This window comes from Cajanus cajan, chromosome 11 (genome assembly GCF_000230855.2).
Source record: "Cajanus cajan strain Asha chromosome 11, NIPB_CcT2T_4, whole genome shotgun sequence".
NCBI classification, from domain to species: Eukaryota; Viridiplantae; Streptophyta; class Magnoliopsida; order Fabales; family Fabaceae; genus Cajanus; species Cajanus cajan.
Window position 1 is genome coordinate 28,273,046 of NC_138527.1, and position 14,544 is coordinate 28,287,589.

The following is a 14,544-nucleotide window of genomic DNA, read 5'->3' on the forward strand; positions in this document are numbered from 1 at the left end:
TGATGCTCTTAAAAGGTTTAATTGATTATTAAAACTTTTTAGGTGGCAGTAGATAATTGTGAAAGCATAAATGAAGGAGTAGATAATTTTGAAGGCATAAATGAAAGAGTAGATTATTATGAAGGCATAAATGAAGGAGTATGTAATTTTGAAGGCATAAATGAAGGAGAAGATAATATAAATGAGAATGAGGAAGATGAGAATTTGGTTAATGATTTTGAAGAAATTTGTGAAGAAGAAATGGAAAATGTTGTTAATGAAGGAAGAGTTGAGGTTTTTGACAGTGAAAAAGGGGTCATAGTTTCTACTTTGGATGATATTTTTAATTTAGATTTGCATTTAAGTCCACATGAGCTTAGGAATGTTCAATTTATAAGTGTTGAGATGACTTACTTATTTTATTACTGGTATGCAAAAGTTAATGGATTTGCCGCAAGAAAAAGCAAGATTTTGAGAAATATTAAGGGGGAAAAATTACAACAAACATTTGTTTGTTTCAAGGAAGGATTTAGAGATAAGCGTGGTTTGAACATAGAGAATCGAAAGCGTAAGAGAACACCGGAGACAAGGTGTGGATGCGAAGCAAAACTAAGAGTGCATATTGATAGCACATGTGGACTGGTACATTACATATTTTCTTGATGAGCACAACCATAGTTTTTTGGAAGATAAGTATTGTAGATTGTTAGCTTGTCATAGAGATATGAGTGAGTTAGATATAATGCAATTGAATAAAATGAGAAAAGTTGGCATAAGTACTCCTCAAATTTATGGGTCACTTGCAGATCACCCTGGAGGGTATGAGAGACTTTCTTTTTGTAAGGACATATACAATCAAATTGGAAGGCAAAGAAGGTTGCAAGGTTTGGATTGTAAATCTGCCTTGGAATTTTTGAATGGTTTAAAGTGCAATGATCCTTTAATGTATGTTGCTCACACTGTTGATGACGAAAATAGATTGCAACACTTGTTCTGGTGTGATGGCATGATGCAGATGGAGTATGAAGTATTTGGTGATGTGTTAGCATTTGATGCAACATATGGGAAAAATAAGTATTTATGTCCTGTAGTTGTATTTTCTGGTGTTAATCATCACAATCGTACGATAGTATTTGCGAGTGCTATTGTTTCAAATGAAAGTGAAGAAACATATATTTGGGTACTTGAGCAATTTGTAGAAGCCATGAAAGGAAAGTCACCAATGTCAATTATCACTGATAGAGATGTTGCAATGAAAAATGCGATAAGAAAGGTATTTCCTAATTCACACCATAGATTGTGTGCATGGCACTTATTAAGGAATGCGACAACTAACATTAAGAAGCCGACATTTACTAAGGATTTCAGAAAATGCATGTTGGGTGAGTATGAAATTGGTGAGTTTCGAAAGAAGTGGTCTGAAATGTTGAACAAGTTTGACTTGCATGATCATCCTTGGGTTATAGAGTTATTTGAAAAGAGGAAGATGTGGTGTACAACTTATATTAGAGGGGCTTTCTTTGGTGGTTTTAGGGCAACTTCTTGGTGTGAAGGATTACATTCTGAGTTGAAAAAATATATTCATTCGAAGATTAATCTGACAAAGTTTGTTCAACAGTTTAATCATTTTGTGAGTTATATGCGTTATAGGGAAGTTGAAGCTGACTTTGCATCAATTCATGGTGATCCTGTGCCAGAAATAGATTTTCATAACCTAGAGCTATCCGGTGCAAAGTGTTATACGAAAGAAATATTCAAATTATTTCATGATCAGCTTCATAGTTCATCTCTGATGAGGGTGATTGGTTGCAAGCAGACATTTGGTTGTTGTATATACATAGTGAGAAAATATGAAATGATTCACAAGCAATGACATGTGTCATATCAATCAACACCATGTGATTTGAAGTGTTCGTGCTTAAGAATGGAATCAGTCGGTATTCCATGTGATCATATACTTGTAGTGTTGGTTCATCTGAATTTTTCAGAGTTACCAAGATGTTTGGTGTTAAAAAGGTGGACTAAGGTGGCGAAGGATGAAGTGAAGGGCAATGTTAGTACACATAGGTGGGACTCTGAGAAAGATGCTAGATACTTGTCATTGATGGAGTATTTTAAAGAGCTTAGTACATTGGCATGTAAAACATATGATGATTATGTTGATAAAAGGGATAAAGTTGTAAATGAATTACTTGAAATAAGAGGTAAAAAAGGTCATGAATGTGAACAAGGCAATGCATTGGGTGATGAATTAAGTGCAGTTATAAGGAATCCTGGCATCGCTAGGAGTAAAGGAAGGTCTGTTGATCAAGGTTCATGGCACAAAGGTAGGAAATAAAAAAAGAGTATTAAGTGTAGTTTGTGTAAACAAATAGGTCACAACATGAGAACGTGTCCAACAGAACAAAATTTTGATGCTATGGAACAAAGCACAGGGGGAATGAGTTTTGAATTTGAAGAAAGTTATGTACCTTATGAAAATGTAGAGGTAACGAATATAAATTATATTGAAATTATATATTTGTTGGTTGAGGAGAGTTAGATGTGATGGGTTTAATGTTGTCATTGTAGGAAGATGAATAGATTGAAGATTTGTTTGACAAATGCGATGAATTTGATAATGGGGTTGGTGACATGTGTGTTTCACAGTCAGAATCAATATATAGTTATGAAGTGTCGTTATCTCCAGCATTCAGTGATGCAGGTAATGTTTATGAATTACTAACTGAAGTGTGTTATTGTACTTGTATGAGAGGTAGAAAGTTTAATTTTGATTGTATTAGTATGATGTTATATTATTTTAGTTGTGTATGTATCTGTAATATTGGAAGTTTGGAAGTAATTGATTGCTGATAATTGTTATTATATTTTATTTGCAGGTTTTTTATACAATTGATGACGCATGCAGTAGAATGGAAATGCATGAATTGACATAGTTTGGATGGAAAATGTAGATGAATGTGACTTTTGTTGTTATTTATAGAGGAGTTTTATTTTATGTTGTTTTTAATTAAAGTTGGAAAATATTATGTAGTAATGAACTTATGATACATGAATTGATGTAGTTTGGGTGGAAAAGTAAAGATGAAATACAGTTTTGTTGTTAATTTTTGAACGAATTGTATTTTGTAATATGATTAATTGAATTCATAAAAGATATAATTAATTATTATTTACATGATTTATAATTAACAAAATATGCAACATAGAATATGGTTGAAAATATTGTAGTTTGATAGAAGGAGAATAAATTTTCAGTAGTTAGATTTTGTTTATAATATTAGTAAAATATAAAAAAGAAAAGGGTGGTTGTTTTATACAGTAACACAACAAATCAGTTGTATTTTCGATAGACTTAATGAGAAACTAGTTTTAATTTATTATTATTAATAAATTCTTTTAATTTATAATTTATTGAATTAATTTAGGCTTTGGTTGAGGGTTGGTTAAGTGTTTAATTGGAATAGTTAATAATTGGTAGTTTATGACCTTAAATATTATTCGATCAGCAATTTATTTAAGTGTCATTTTATGAGTTGTTTCCGATTAAAGGAGTATAATAAAAGTAAAAAATTAAATATTGTTTAAAGTGTATAAAATGCTTAGCCTAAAATGAATGTGTGAAATGGAAAAAAAAGAAGATGATTTTAATTTGTATAACATGTGGTTATAGTGAATTCTTTATTTAATTTTGATTGTATGATAATGTGATGAATAAGTAATTAAATCATATGTAGGTGGTATTCTGAAATTCCATGTCCTAATGCAGTGTTGTCCATATGGATGAATATATGTAATTTAGGTGACCCGGGGCACAATTCATTACATATTCATAACAAGCATTGATGACATAAGTGGTGAAGAAATAATTATAACATGACTAACGATGGATATCCGGAAGATGACAATGAGACATTGGAAAAAAATTGAGATAATGAAATAAAAAACAGAAATATTTAAGTTTTGATGATTGTTAATTGTCATAGACATAGAAAAAAAATTGTTTAAAATCATACAGAAGCATTTTATAAGAAGACAATAGTTATGAAAGAAGCATGAACTCATGCTTTGTTAACATGGAGGACGAGGTAGTTTAAGTCAATAAATTTTTCAATCTTAAGTCGTAAGCCTTTCTGGTATCCTTGACGTTTAACAAGCTGACCCCATTCCTTCCCCAAGTAGAACTCCTTTTTGTTGCGCCGTGTTGACGTTCTTTTAAGGTGAATTTGAACCATTTCTCCGTCGTCATCAATTAAGACACAAATATTGTATTTGTCAATGGTCCAAACATCAAAGAATTTAACTGGAAAATACTGCAAAGAATAATGAAAAAAAATTATTGACATGAATGTGTATATTAATTATTGTAATAAAAAAATAATGAATTAGAAGAAAAATTTTGATGTAATTCCATACCAAAGGTTGTCTTCCAGTTGCTGCAGATTTTTTGATAGTGTGGAACCAAACAAGCTGATGTCTTGGCATATGTTGTGTTGGAAAAGGAAATTGTACTTGTTGTTGGGGTTGTGGTGAATCAGGGTCCGTTAGATCTACAATTTCGATTTTAGGGTCCAGAAGTGTGGCATTAACGTTGCTGACAAAATAAAAAGTGAAGAATAATTAAAAAATGAAAATGAAAATCACAAATTAAAGTTGATGAAAATAAAGGGTTTCAATTATATGTACCTTTTTGAACTCTGGCCAATTTCCTTTTTAATTTCAGGATATAATATTTTCTCTTCACCAACAGTAAAGATACACAAGCTAAAGTTGTTTGACCCCTTGCAGGTGAACTCAGCAAAATGTTTAGTTTTGATACCATAAAAATCTATCATTTCATTCACCCCTTTATTAAACATACTTACTATTTTACATAAATTTTTCAGATAAACCTTGAACATATTCCCTTTTGGGTCTGTAATGATACACTCGCCTGGTTCTATTTTACAAATCCAGTACTTGTAAAAGTGTGCATTAATATAGATCCGACCCTATAGAAAAAGAAAATAGGATATATATATAATATATATATTATGAATAACATGGAATTATGTTAATTAAATTTAATTAGTATACAATACAAGTCGTGTATGGATGCAGGAATTTTATTTCCCATTAGATAGGGTTTATAATAGGTAATAGGATTACATGCATCTGATGGTGAATAACTAATAATGTGAAGCGTTGATTATTTTAATATTAAATCTACGGTGATTATTGATGCAGTAGGTATGCACGACTTGTAAAAGTGGTGTATTAGAGACATGAGCAAAAACTTTACCTTATTTGGGGTGACGTCGCATCGGAAGTGTGTTGGTGGGTTTTTCGGATGTGCGTCGTTTAAGAACTCCATTTTTCTACATTGAACGACCAACAAAGATAGGTAAAAAGAAGTGTTTAGGATTTAGGGTTGATCTTGTAATCAAAAAATGACAAAATAATGTAGGGAATGCATGGAGATCGTCATAAATGATTGTGGGTTAGATATACATGTAATCAAAAACATAGATTTTTTTTTGTGGTACAGAGCAACAATGGTGAAAAGGACGAATTTGAATCATTAGATTAACATTACTCAACTTTGATAAATGTTTAGGGTTAAAGAAAGCGCATTTTTTTAAACAACGACAATCAATAGGAAGAAGTTACCGAAAGAAGGATAATGAAGCTGGTCAGATGAGTTTGGCAAGATGATGACTCTGCGAAGAAGATTAGTGTGCCAAGGAGATTACTTTGGGAAGAAGATGAAAGTAGCTTTTTGTGTTGTAGTTGGTTCAGCGACAGAGAATGGTGAAAGGATGTAACTTTATGTCTGTTTAGGTGGCCCGTTTGAGCCGTTGGATTTCGTGAAAAACTGAAAAATAAAGTGACTCATTGTTGCCCCGTTGCCACAGTCGTTTTCCTTTGAAATGTCAACACCTGTCGGGAAACAAAGAGTGTGGTTTTTTAATATCAAAACCACGCGACTGTAGCTTCCCGTATGAGGAATAAGTATTTTTGGTAATCCAAAAATCATATGGCGTGGTTTAATTTGTTTAATTATATTATTATTATTATTATACATTATACATTAAATACAACATTAAGTGTATGAAGTTTTGAAGAACGTATTATTTTCCGGCCGTCTAACCCGAAATTTCAATATTTTAAAAATTATTACAAATTTATGATTGTTTCATCAAAAGGTAATGTTTCAATTTAATGTTTTATTTATGAAATGTTAATCGTTGTTAAAGTAGTTATCGATAGTATGTGTTACGAAATTAATTTAATTATTTATAATTTCCATATTGATAGCAATAAAATGGACTGATGGACTGATTAGTAAAATTTTTTTGACCGTTGTGTATTGAAGTTATGTGTTAGTGAGAAATATATATTAAATGATATTTAATTCATAATATATACTTAGTAATTACATTGATGGTATAATGTTGTGTTTTTGGTCGTTCATAGATGGACTTAGGGACCAATACTCGAAAATGATTTGTCGTATGGTTATTTGTTGAAAATAATATTATATTAGTATAATTTAAAAAACAAATTATAATCCCAAATCTAAAAATTGAGTTGCAATTGAGGTTGGTGTTGTGGTATGTTGTTGGGCCGTGGAAAGTATAATCCCAAGGCTGATTATATATACACTTTTTTTTATAAGTACACCTCGTTTATTTATTTTTAAATTTATAAAATATTGTAGTTTTTTTTATTTTGTAATTTTACACCTCTAATTTTCAATTTTCTATTTATTTTTTTTTTCACACAGCTTTTTTTTTTGTTTTTACATGCTACTAAAATAGGTGTGCTGAAGGAAAGGTAAGAGGGTGCATGTAAAAATTGAAAAAAAGAGGGAAGATGTATGGAAAAAAAAGTACTAAATTAAATATTGTACATGTTTAAGTATAAATTAAAAATAAAAAAATAAAAAATATTTTTGAAATTTAATTATTTTTTTCAAAAAGGAGGTGTACTTATAAACAAAAGGTGGTGTATATATGATGAACCTAATCCCAAAATTGGGGTTTATTGGTAAAATGATACTGACAAAATTTAAGTCAGAAATATAACCATGCATGGGAGTAATAATAAAATAAATGATATAAAAAATTTTCAGAAAATTATTAAATATAAATAAAATATAACAAACCTTTGTTATTGTGGACCTGTATTGTTGTTTCGTGTCAGCTGCAAAGAGAAGCAATGTGTGACTAGGGTTTGAGTCACATTAATATCGACTATTCATGGTTGAGTTTAGTCTCATAGAACCAAATATATATTTGGCCACCATAGAACCAAAGTACATAATCCAATTCATGCAACTATTAATGAAAGACATAAAAATTAGTTATAAATGGATGACAATATTAAAGTATCAATACGAAATAAAGTAATTACAAAATGTAAAATGTTGAGTTCGAATAGTGTAGCAAAAAACAGAAGGAATCTGGCCAGCATAAACCGTAAAGCTGGCCCCAATGAAAGTTTAAAGTACTGAATCAAGCTTTTTGAACATTTAAAACTAAATAATTAGGGTCATTGAGTTTTTCAATTTTCAACTTTTGGTGTTGGTTGTATCCTTCTCGCTTAATCAGCTGACCCCACTCTTTGCCTAGGTAAAACTCATTTTTGTTGCGCTTAGTAGACTTTCTGTTAATGTCAGACTTGACCATATTTCCATGCTCATCAATCAACACAGAAATTTTGTACTTGTTAATGTTCCACACATCAACATATTTTACTGGAAAATACTGCAATAAGGCAATAAGTACAAGGTGTTGGTCATAAATGTTAATATTCATTTATAAAAAAAATAACTAAAAATATAATTCATGTAATTGCTCACCAAAGGCTGTCGTCCGGATGAAGTGGCCTTGGTGATGGTTGGAAACCAAGTAATTGGATGTTTTTTAAGTTGGGTTGCAGGATGTGTTTGAAGTTGGGTTGGTGGAAATGTTTGATGATTGTCAACTAAATCTTCATTTTGAATTTCAGGTTGCATAATTTGGACAGTATCGATGCTGAGAAAATGAAAACTGTAATTTAGTACTATAAAATAGAAATAGTATTAAAATAATAATACATTGGGGTTTATGTGTATGTAAACTTTACCCAATATTTGTTGAAGTGTTGTTGGTTTCTTTTTTCAACTGAGGATAGCAAATTTCCTCCTCAGCAAAATTATAAATACGCATATCAAAAGTGTTAGTGTTATTGTAGTAGAAGTCAACTATGTGTTCGGATGTGAGACCATAGAAATTTACAATTTGTTTTACCCCATAAAACATGCCAACAGTTTGACCTAAATTTTTCAAAATAAGTTTAAACGTGTTCCTGTTTGGGTCTGTTATGATGCAGTCGCCTACTTCTATCTTACCATTCCAGTGTCTGTAAAAGTTAGCATTTATAAAAATCCGATCCTAACAATAACAAAACAATTCAACGAAGAATCAGTATTAAAATTAATATTTGATAATACTATTAAAGCATTTATATCCAATTGCAAAGAAAAAATATAAAAAAAAAGTTAACCTTATTTGGTGATAATGGAGATCTGAACTGTTTCACTATGTTATCCATATCAGAATTCATAACAGGCTCCATTTTCTGCATTTTAAGGTTTTTATTTAATATACAACATGTAACAAACACAATACATGGGACGAAGAAAACAGTTTTACAGTCAATGGTTTTCTTTATAATAACAGTAAAAACAATGATGAAAAACCCAAACTTACTAAAAGCTAAAACAAGATACATTTAAGTGTTCTGAATATTTTTGTCTTAAGAAACAAAAGTTAAAAAAATAAAGTTAAAATATGAAAGGTTTCGAATAAAATAGAATGATACCACTAGATGTTGTTTACCGTTGCAAAGAGAAAGAGGGTGAATTTGGTTGTTTCTCTTGAATGGATATTACCAATTTGGCAGACGAAGAGGAAGAAGAAATTGTTGTTTTAGCCTTTACGATGAGATGGTTTGTATCCCACTTCTGAAAATAAATGTGATTTTGTAGAATGTGTTATTATGGTTTTTTGATCGTGCTTTGGGCAGTTGGAATTTTAAATGGTTACGTGTATCTATGCAAAGCAAATGAAGGGTCACATGGGTTTATTAGCACTGATTCTTTGGTTTAAATTTATTATTTTGAATCATTTATGTTTAAAAAATACTGTATATCTTTAAATTATTTTTATATTTGTTAAATTTTATCATAATGTAGCATGTATTATAATTGAATTATTTAATATAAATATTTTATTAATACGTTTGAATTTATTTAATTATTATTTTATTTTACTTTATAATATAAATAAGTTTTTGAAGTTAATTATTTATAATTGTTTTTGTTATTTTAAATTTTTTAGAATATTATTAAATTTTTTGTTTTTAAGTTTTAACACTGATTGTTTGGTTTAACGTTTCCATGTGTGTTAATGTTCGTTAACGGTTTATTTTAAAATAATAAATTGTTTATAAACTATTAATGAATACTCTATAAATAAGATTTTATTTAATATATTTATTGGTTCAAATTCCATATACAAATGAAATAATATAATATATATATATATATAATAAAAAAAAATTTAAATTGATATATTATATATTGTATACATTACAAATACCAATTGATAACATGTTAAATAATTAATGCTAAACATTAACATCCAATGGCTACACTAAATAAAGCAAAAAATTACACTAAATAAAGCAAAAAATTACATTAAGTTTAGGTTGAAAGAAGTGTCTCTTCACAGACTATCATGTGGTGTTCAAATGGGAGTACATGCTCAAAAGTGGTATATTCTAATGTCTCGTCTATTGCATTCCATGTGGCGAAACGTCTGGTTTTAGTGTTGACATATACAAGGCAATTCTCAGAAGAACAGGCGGGTAACATATACCCTGGAAAGTGATTACTGACCTGCATACATGTCAACTTAGACCAAGATGTGGTGACACCATATTCCTTCATTTCCCATATGTCCACCGTGTAGTCCCAGTTGTCATCCTGCATGACTGTACATAAAGCCAAACTGTCTCTTATATTTCTCAAACAGCACAGCCTATAGTCTTCTAATTGAACTTCATGAGGAATACTAGTTGATAAAATTTTGACTCAAATAAATTATAAGTCAAAATAACATCAGCATTTGTTTCATAGTTGAAAGTAATCCAGTGAAGAGAATCTCCAAAATATAGTCCCATACATCCCTCATGAACACAAACAGAAGGCTGTGAAATAGTCGAAAGGGAGTCATCTTCGAAATCCCTCCATGAATCATCATTCACAGAATACAGCAAAGCGCGATGGGATGGATCAGTTTTACTAAGATAAATTTGAAGGACAAGATAATTGTCTTCAGATCGGCCATAACCAAATCCATACAAGTTCACACCAAAGACATCACCGCAAATACTTTTTGTAGTAGGTGCCCATGGACAAAATGATCGAGTAAATCCGGTAGACGGATTCCAAATCAACATCGATGTAGGAACCGATATTAGTACGAGTCTCCTACATGTACCAACGATTTTACTGTACCGAATGGAGTTACCGATTGGGGAATGAAGAATGCAACTCGCGAGTGGAGCAACAACAGGCTACGTTACCTCTACGCATAGTATTTCATTTACGAAACATGAGAAAAACATAATCTTTTTCGTGATTCTATTTTGTGCTACTGCTAGGGCATAGTGCCTTTTGGCCATGAGAGATTCAGCAAACAAACCAAACCAAACCTTACACACCGCTTTGGCTTTGCAAAATGATTTGACTGGTCCTCGTAAAAATATCTCCGTTATTATCTCCAATGGAAGTGCCATTTTAAGTCTGATGTTCAGTGTACAGAATGAGACGACTGTATTGGTCCACAACTGAGAGAATGATGAGTAAGAAATGATGATGGTGATATTTATAGAAAAATTAGTTTTACGAACAGTCATAAGCATACTAGAAGTTGCATCTCTTAGTTTCGAAACAGTGCACTCCCTACGTGCGACGTCCGGTCAACTACAACTCTTTATTTAATTTATGCACCCCTTTATATACATTTATTTATTGTTTTTTATTTTAACTGGATTTAAGTGGATGAGGTTGCAGGGTTTTTACTATTTAATAAATATAAAAGTGTGTATTCCAGTAAAAACATATTATTAAATAAATAAGATGTATAGAAGGGTCAATTTTAAATTTATTTTTCAATTATATACTGAAGTAATGAAACAAAATGACTTAAGTTTGAGAATTTTAAGAGTAAATGTATAGAAAATAAAAAGTATTAATTAACATTAAAAATTTTATTTATAATATTATTTATAAAATTGTTTATTATTTTGTGTTTTAAACTAATTTTCGAAAATCTTACCGAAATCTCTGTGTCATAACACGTGTAGTATTCTTAATACTGAACCGCCGTCCTTACTGCATACGTGTAACACTGTATGATTTGATTTTTACTTTATACTTCTCAAATCATAATTGCTTCTCGAATTGTTAACCGCAGTGATACAAACAAAATTATTACCATTTGGGTTTTCTGTCGTTTCGGGTTATTATGATTATTTATTTTTTACATCATTAATATCCATTTGGGTAAAGGGTTTTACCGTTTTAGTGTAAAGTACGAACCGTTCATATTTGGTGTTATATGTGAAGGGTTTATTGTTGAAAAGAAGACTGATATTTTTATTCGAGAAACAGACCCGTTAATTAAGTCACCTACGAGACACAGTTTTCATATTCCATCTTCGAAAATGGAAGTCCATATATTTACAGTTTAAAAGTCTTCGTATGTAGATTGAAAGTCATATTTCACCAAAAAAAAAAGATTCAAACTCATATTCTATAAAAGTGTTGCGTTGGTTTCGGTTTTATTCAGAGTTCACTTCATCCTTCTGTCATCCAGGTATGTCTGTATTCAGTCTGATTTGGAAATTTATTTTAACTACACAATCTAACAGGATATATAATTATTACTAAACAAATATTTTTGTTGACATTTTTGAGATGGCATCTTCATCGACATCGGTAAACAATGGGAAGTTCAAATACTGGTTTAAAACTTCGGGTTCAAAATTAACTCCAGGAGAGGTAATTCATATTATTTTTAATGTTAAGTAACACCGTTTAGGAAGTATTTTCGTTGGCAATGAAAGTGTTTATTTTTGAATATACAGGATTCAATGAAAATATGCAAGTACTTTAACAAATTTTGGGGTCATCATCTGGTTAGTGATTTATGTTATGCCATGGATCCGAATGGGAATGTCAGCACTCTTGAAATTTGTAAAAAAAAACATAAGTATTGGTTTAGAAGTGGCTGCACTCGAATGGCAACTTTGTATGAAATGAAGACAGTGCATATTATTTTTATGCACTTTATAGGAAATAATTATTTTCATGTACGTATATTCAATGACAAATATGTTGAAATAGATTATCCAATTCCAAACGCATTCATAGACCGAAGTAGTATTGACTTTTCAACCAACTTTTGTCAAACATTCAAAACCAACATAAATAAGGAACAAGTATTCATCATTTTATAGTTAATCGTCCATAAATAAAATGTCTGCACTTGTCTGTATGAATATGTAATTTGATTTGTTTAAATTTTTTCTTTTATTTATTTGTACCAGGATATATTGGTACTTGGAGGAACTTTTAATTTCTTTTGGCAAGATAAGATGAATGTTGGCGTTGCCGTCATTATTGATCCTGCAGGAAATGAATTTTCTTTACAATTAGCATACGACTCAAGTAGACTTGATTACCAGTTGACTGGTGCTTTGCAACTGGTACAAAGTTATCATCTTAAAAACAATCATTTGGTTTGGATGCATTATTTGGAAGATAATAAGTTCTTAATAAGGGTTTTTTCTGCAAGAAAATTCGAAATTAATTATGAAATTGCAAATGATGAAGAAAATTTACAACAGTTTATGGTTGACAAAAGTTGGATCAAAATAATTACTGAGGATGATTTATTTCCATTTGAACCCCTAGTGAGTTTTTCTACTAATTAACTACTCATAAGTTTGTTAAATATTAATTTTTTTCATTACTAATAGTTAAAATATGTTGGAGTTGTAGACTATTCCATGTGATGTTGTTAGAGATTTTATCCCAGATGAACAACAACAAATAGTCAAACAAGATGAAGAAGGTAAACAATATTTATGTCAACTTAAGGGAAGTTGTGATAAAAGGTACATGGGTGGAGGATGGTATCACTTCGTCTGCTCAAACAACTTTTTGGTGGACGATGTCCTTCAATTTTATTTTACTCATGATCCGAACATACTATATGTACAAAAAGGGTAACGTTGTTTGTCTTCATTTGTAATAGATGTTTTATTACATGACTTTGTTTATGTCTTATAATTTGTAATGATTGACTTTACAATTATATTCTTAGTTTATAATGAAGTTGACTATATTAAATTAACAGAAATTATACAGACAATATGTTTATATTTAACCACTCAATTTAAACATGCACACTACAATGAAATATTAATGAATTTGTCCATCTAAAAACAAAAGTAAATGTAATTAATGATATGTAACATATGCCTTTTAATGAATAATAATTGGAGCACAAAAAACACTCAATGTTAACTGCATAAATAAATAAACACAATGTTGGGTGAGTTGAGTCCAAACTTTAACAATTAAACATAAAAACATACACAATATGATAAACCAAAGGAAACAGGGAATAAGCACCTTATGCAAAATCATCGAAAACCAAACTAAAAACATTTATCATGTCCTTTAAAATTGAAACAAAATATTCACTGACTATTGGGGAGTAGGATACATGTTTCAAACAATCATTCTTCTTCTTTTTCCTTGGCAACTGTCAAATTTGTCATCTGTTCATTTAACATACAAACCTCCATCTCCAGCTCCAGATTTTGATTCATTGTTTTTTCAAGTTGGTCCTCCAGGATTTGAACATTATAGTAGTTGTAGTCACGAATCTTTTTACCCGTTGCTGCTAGTAGTCGACGAATCAATGAAGCGGACACATCCTCTTGAGCATCATAGTCATTTGGTGCAAATTTTCCCAATGAAACAAGGTTCCTAACATCAGTCGTAACCAATGTTCCATAGTATCTACGATACTCAACTCCTTCAACAATCTGTTTTCGCTCGAGTGTGAACATTGGCTCCGAATAACCACGAACGGAACATATGTGACACAACAATATTCCCATGCTTTGATGAACAAGAAACACCTCAGAATTTGTGTCCTCTGCATTATCATGTGCCTTAAAACCTAAAAGGAACATAAAAAAATTAAATATTTAATTTGTTCTAATAAATAATATTTGTATAAATTAATGGAAAAATTCACCTTCTCCACTACTGGTTGATTCTTTTGGACATTTTCTGTGACCTTTGTTTTCTTTTTTTTCTTCACTGCGTTGTTTGTTGCAGTACATTATCCAAGCGGACCATGCTTCTTCATACGTCGCATATGATTTATGCTTGTTACCCTTGTAGCCCCTAACCTGTGCTTCACATTCTTCCCAACAGTAATAAATTCCTGGGTT

The 14,544-nt window shown here is 30.6% G+C and overlaps 1 protein-coding gene across 1 annotated transcript; it reads left to right on the top strand.

The window, feature by feature from the left end:
* Positions 1 to 703: 703 nt before the first annotated feature.
* LOC145953488 (protein FAR1-RELATED SEQUENCE 5-like) lies at positions 704 to 1,852 on the top strand. Its single transcript, XM_083067455.1, has one exon. It carries the CDS (start codon positions 704 to 706, stop codon positions 1,850 to 1,852), a length of 1,149 nt encoding a protein of 382 aa, XP_082923581.1.
* The last annotated feature ends 12,692 nt before the right edge of the window (positions 1,853 to 14,544 follow it).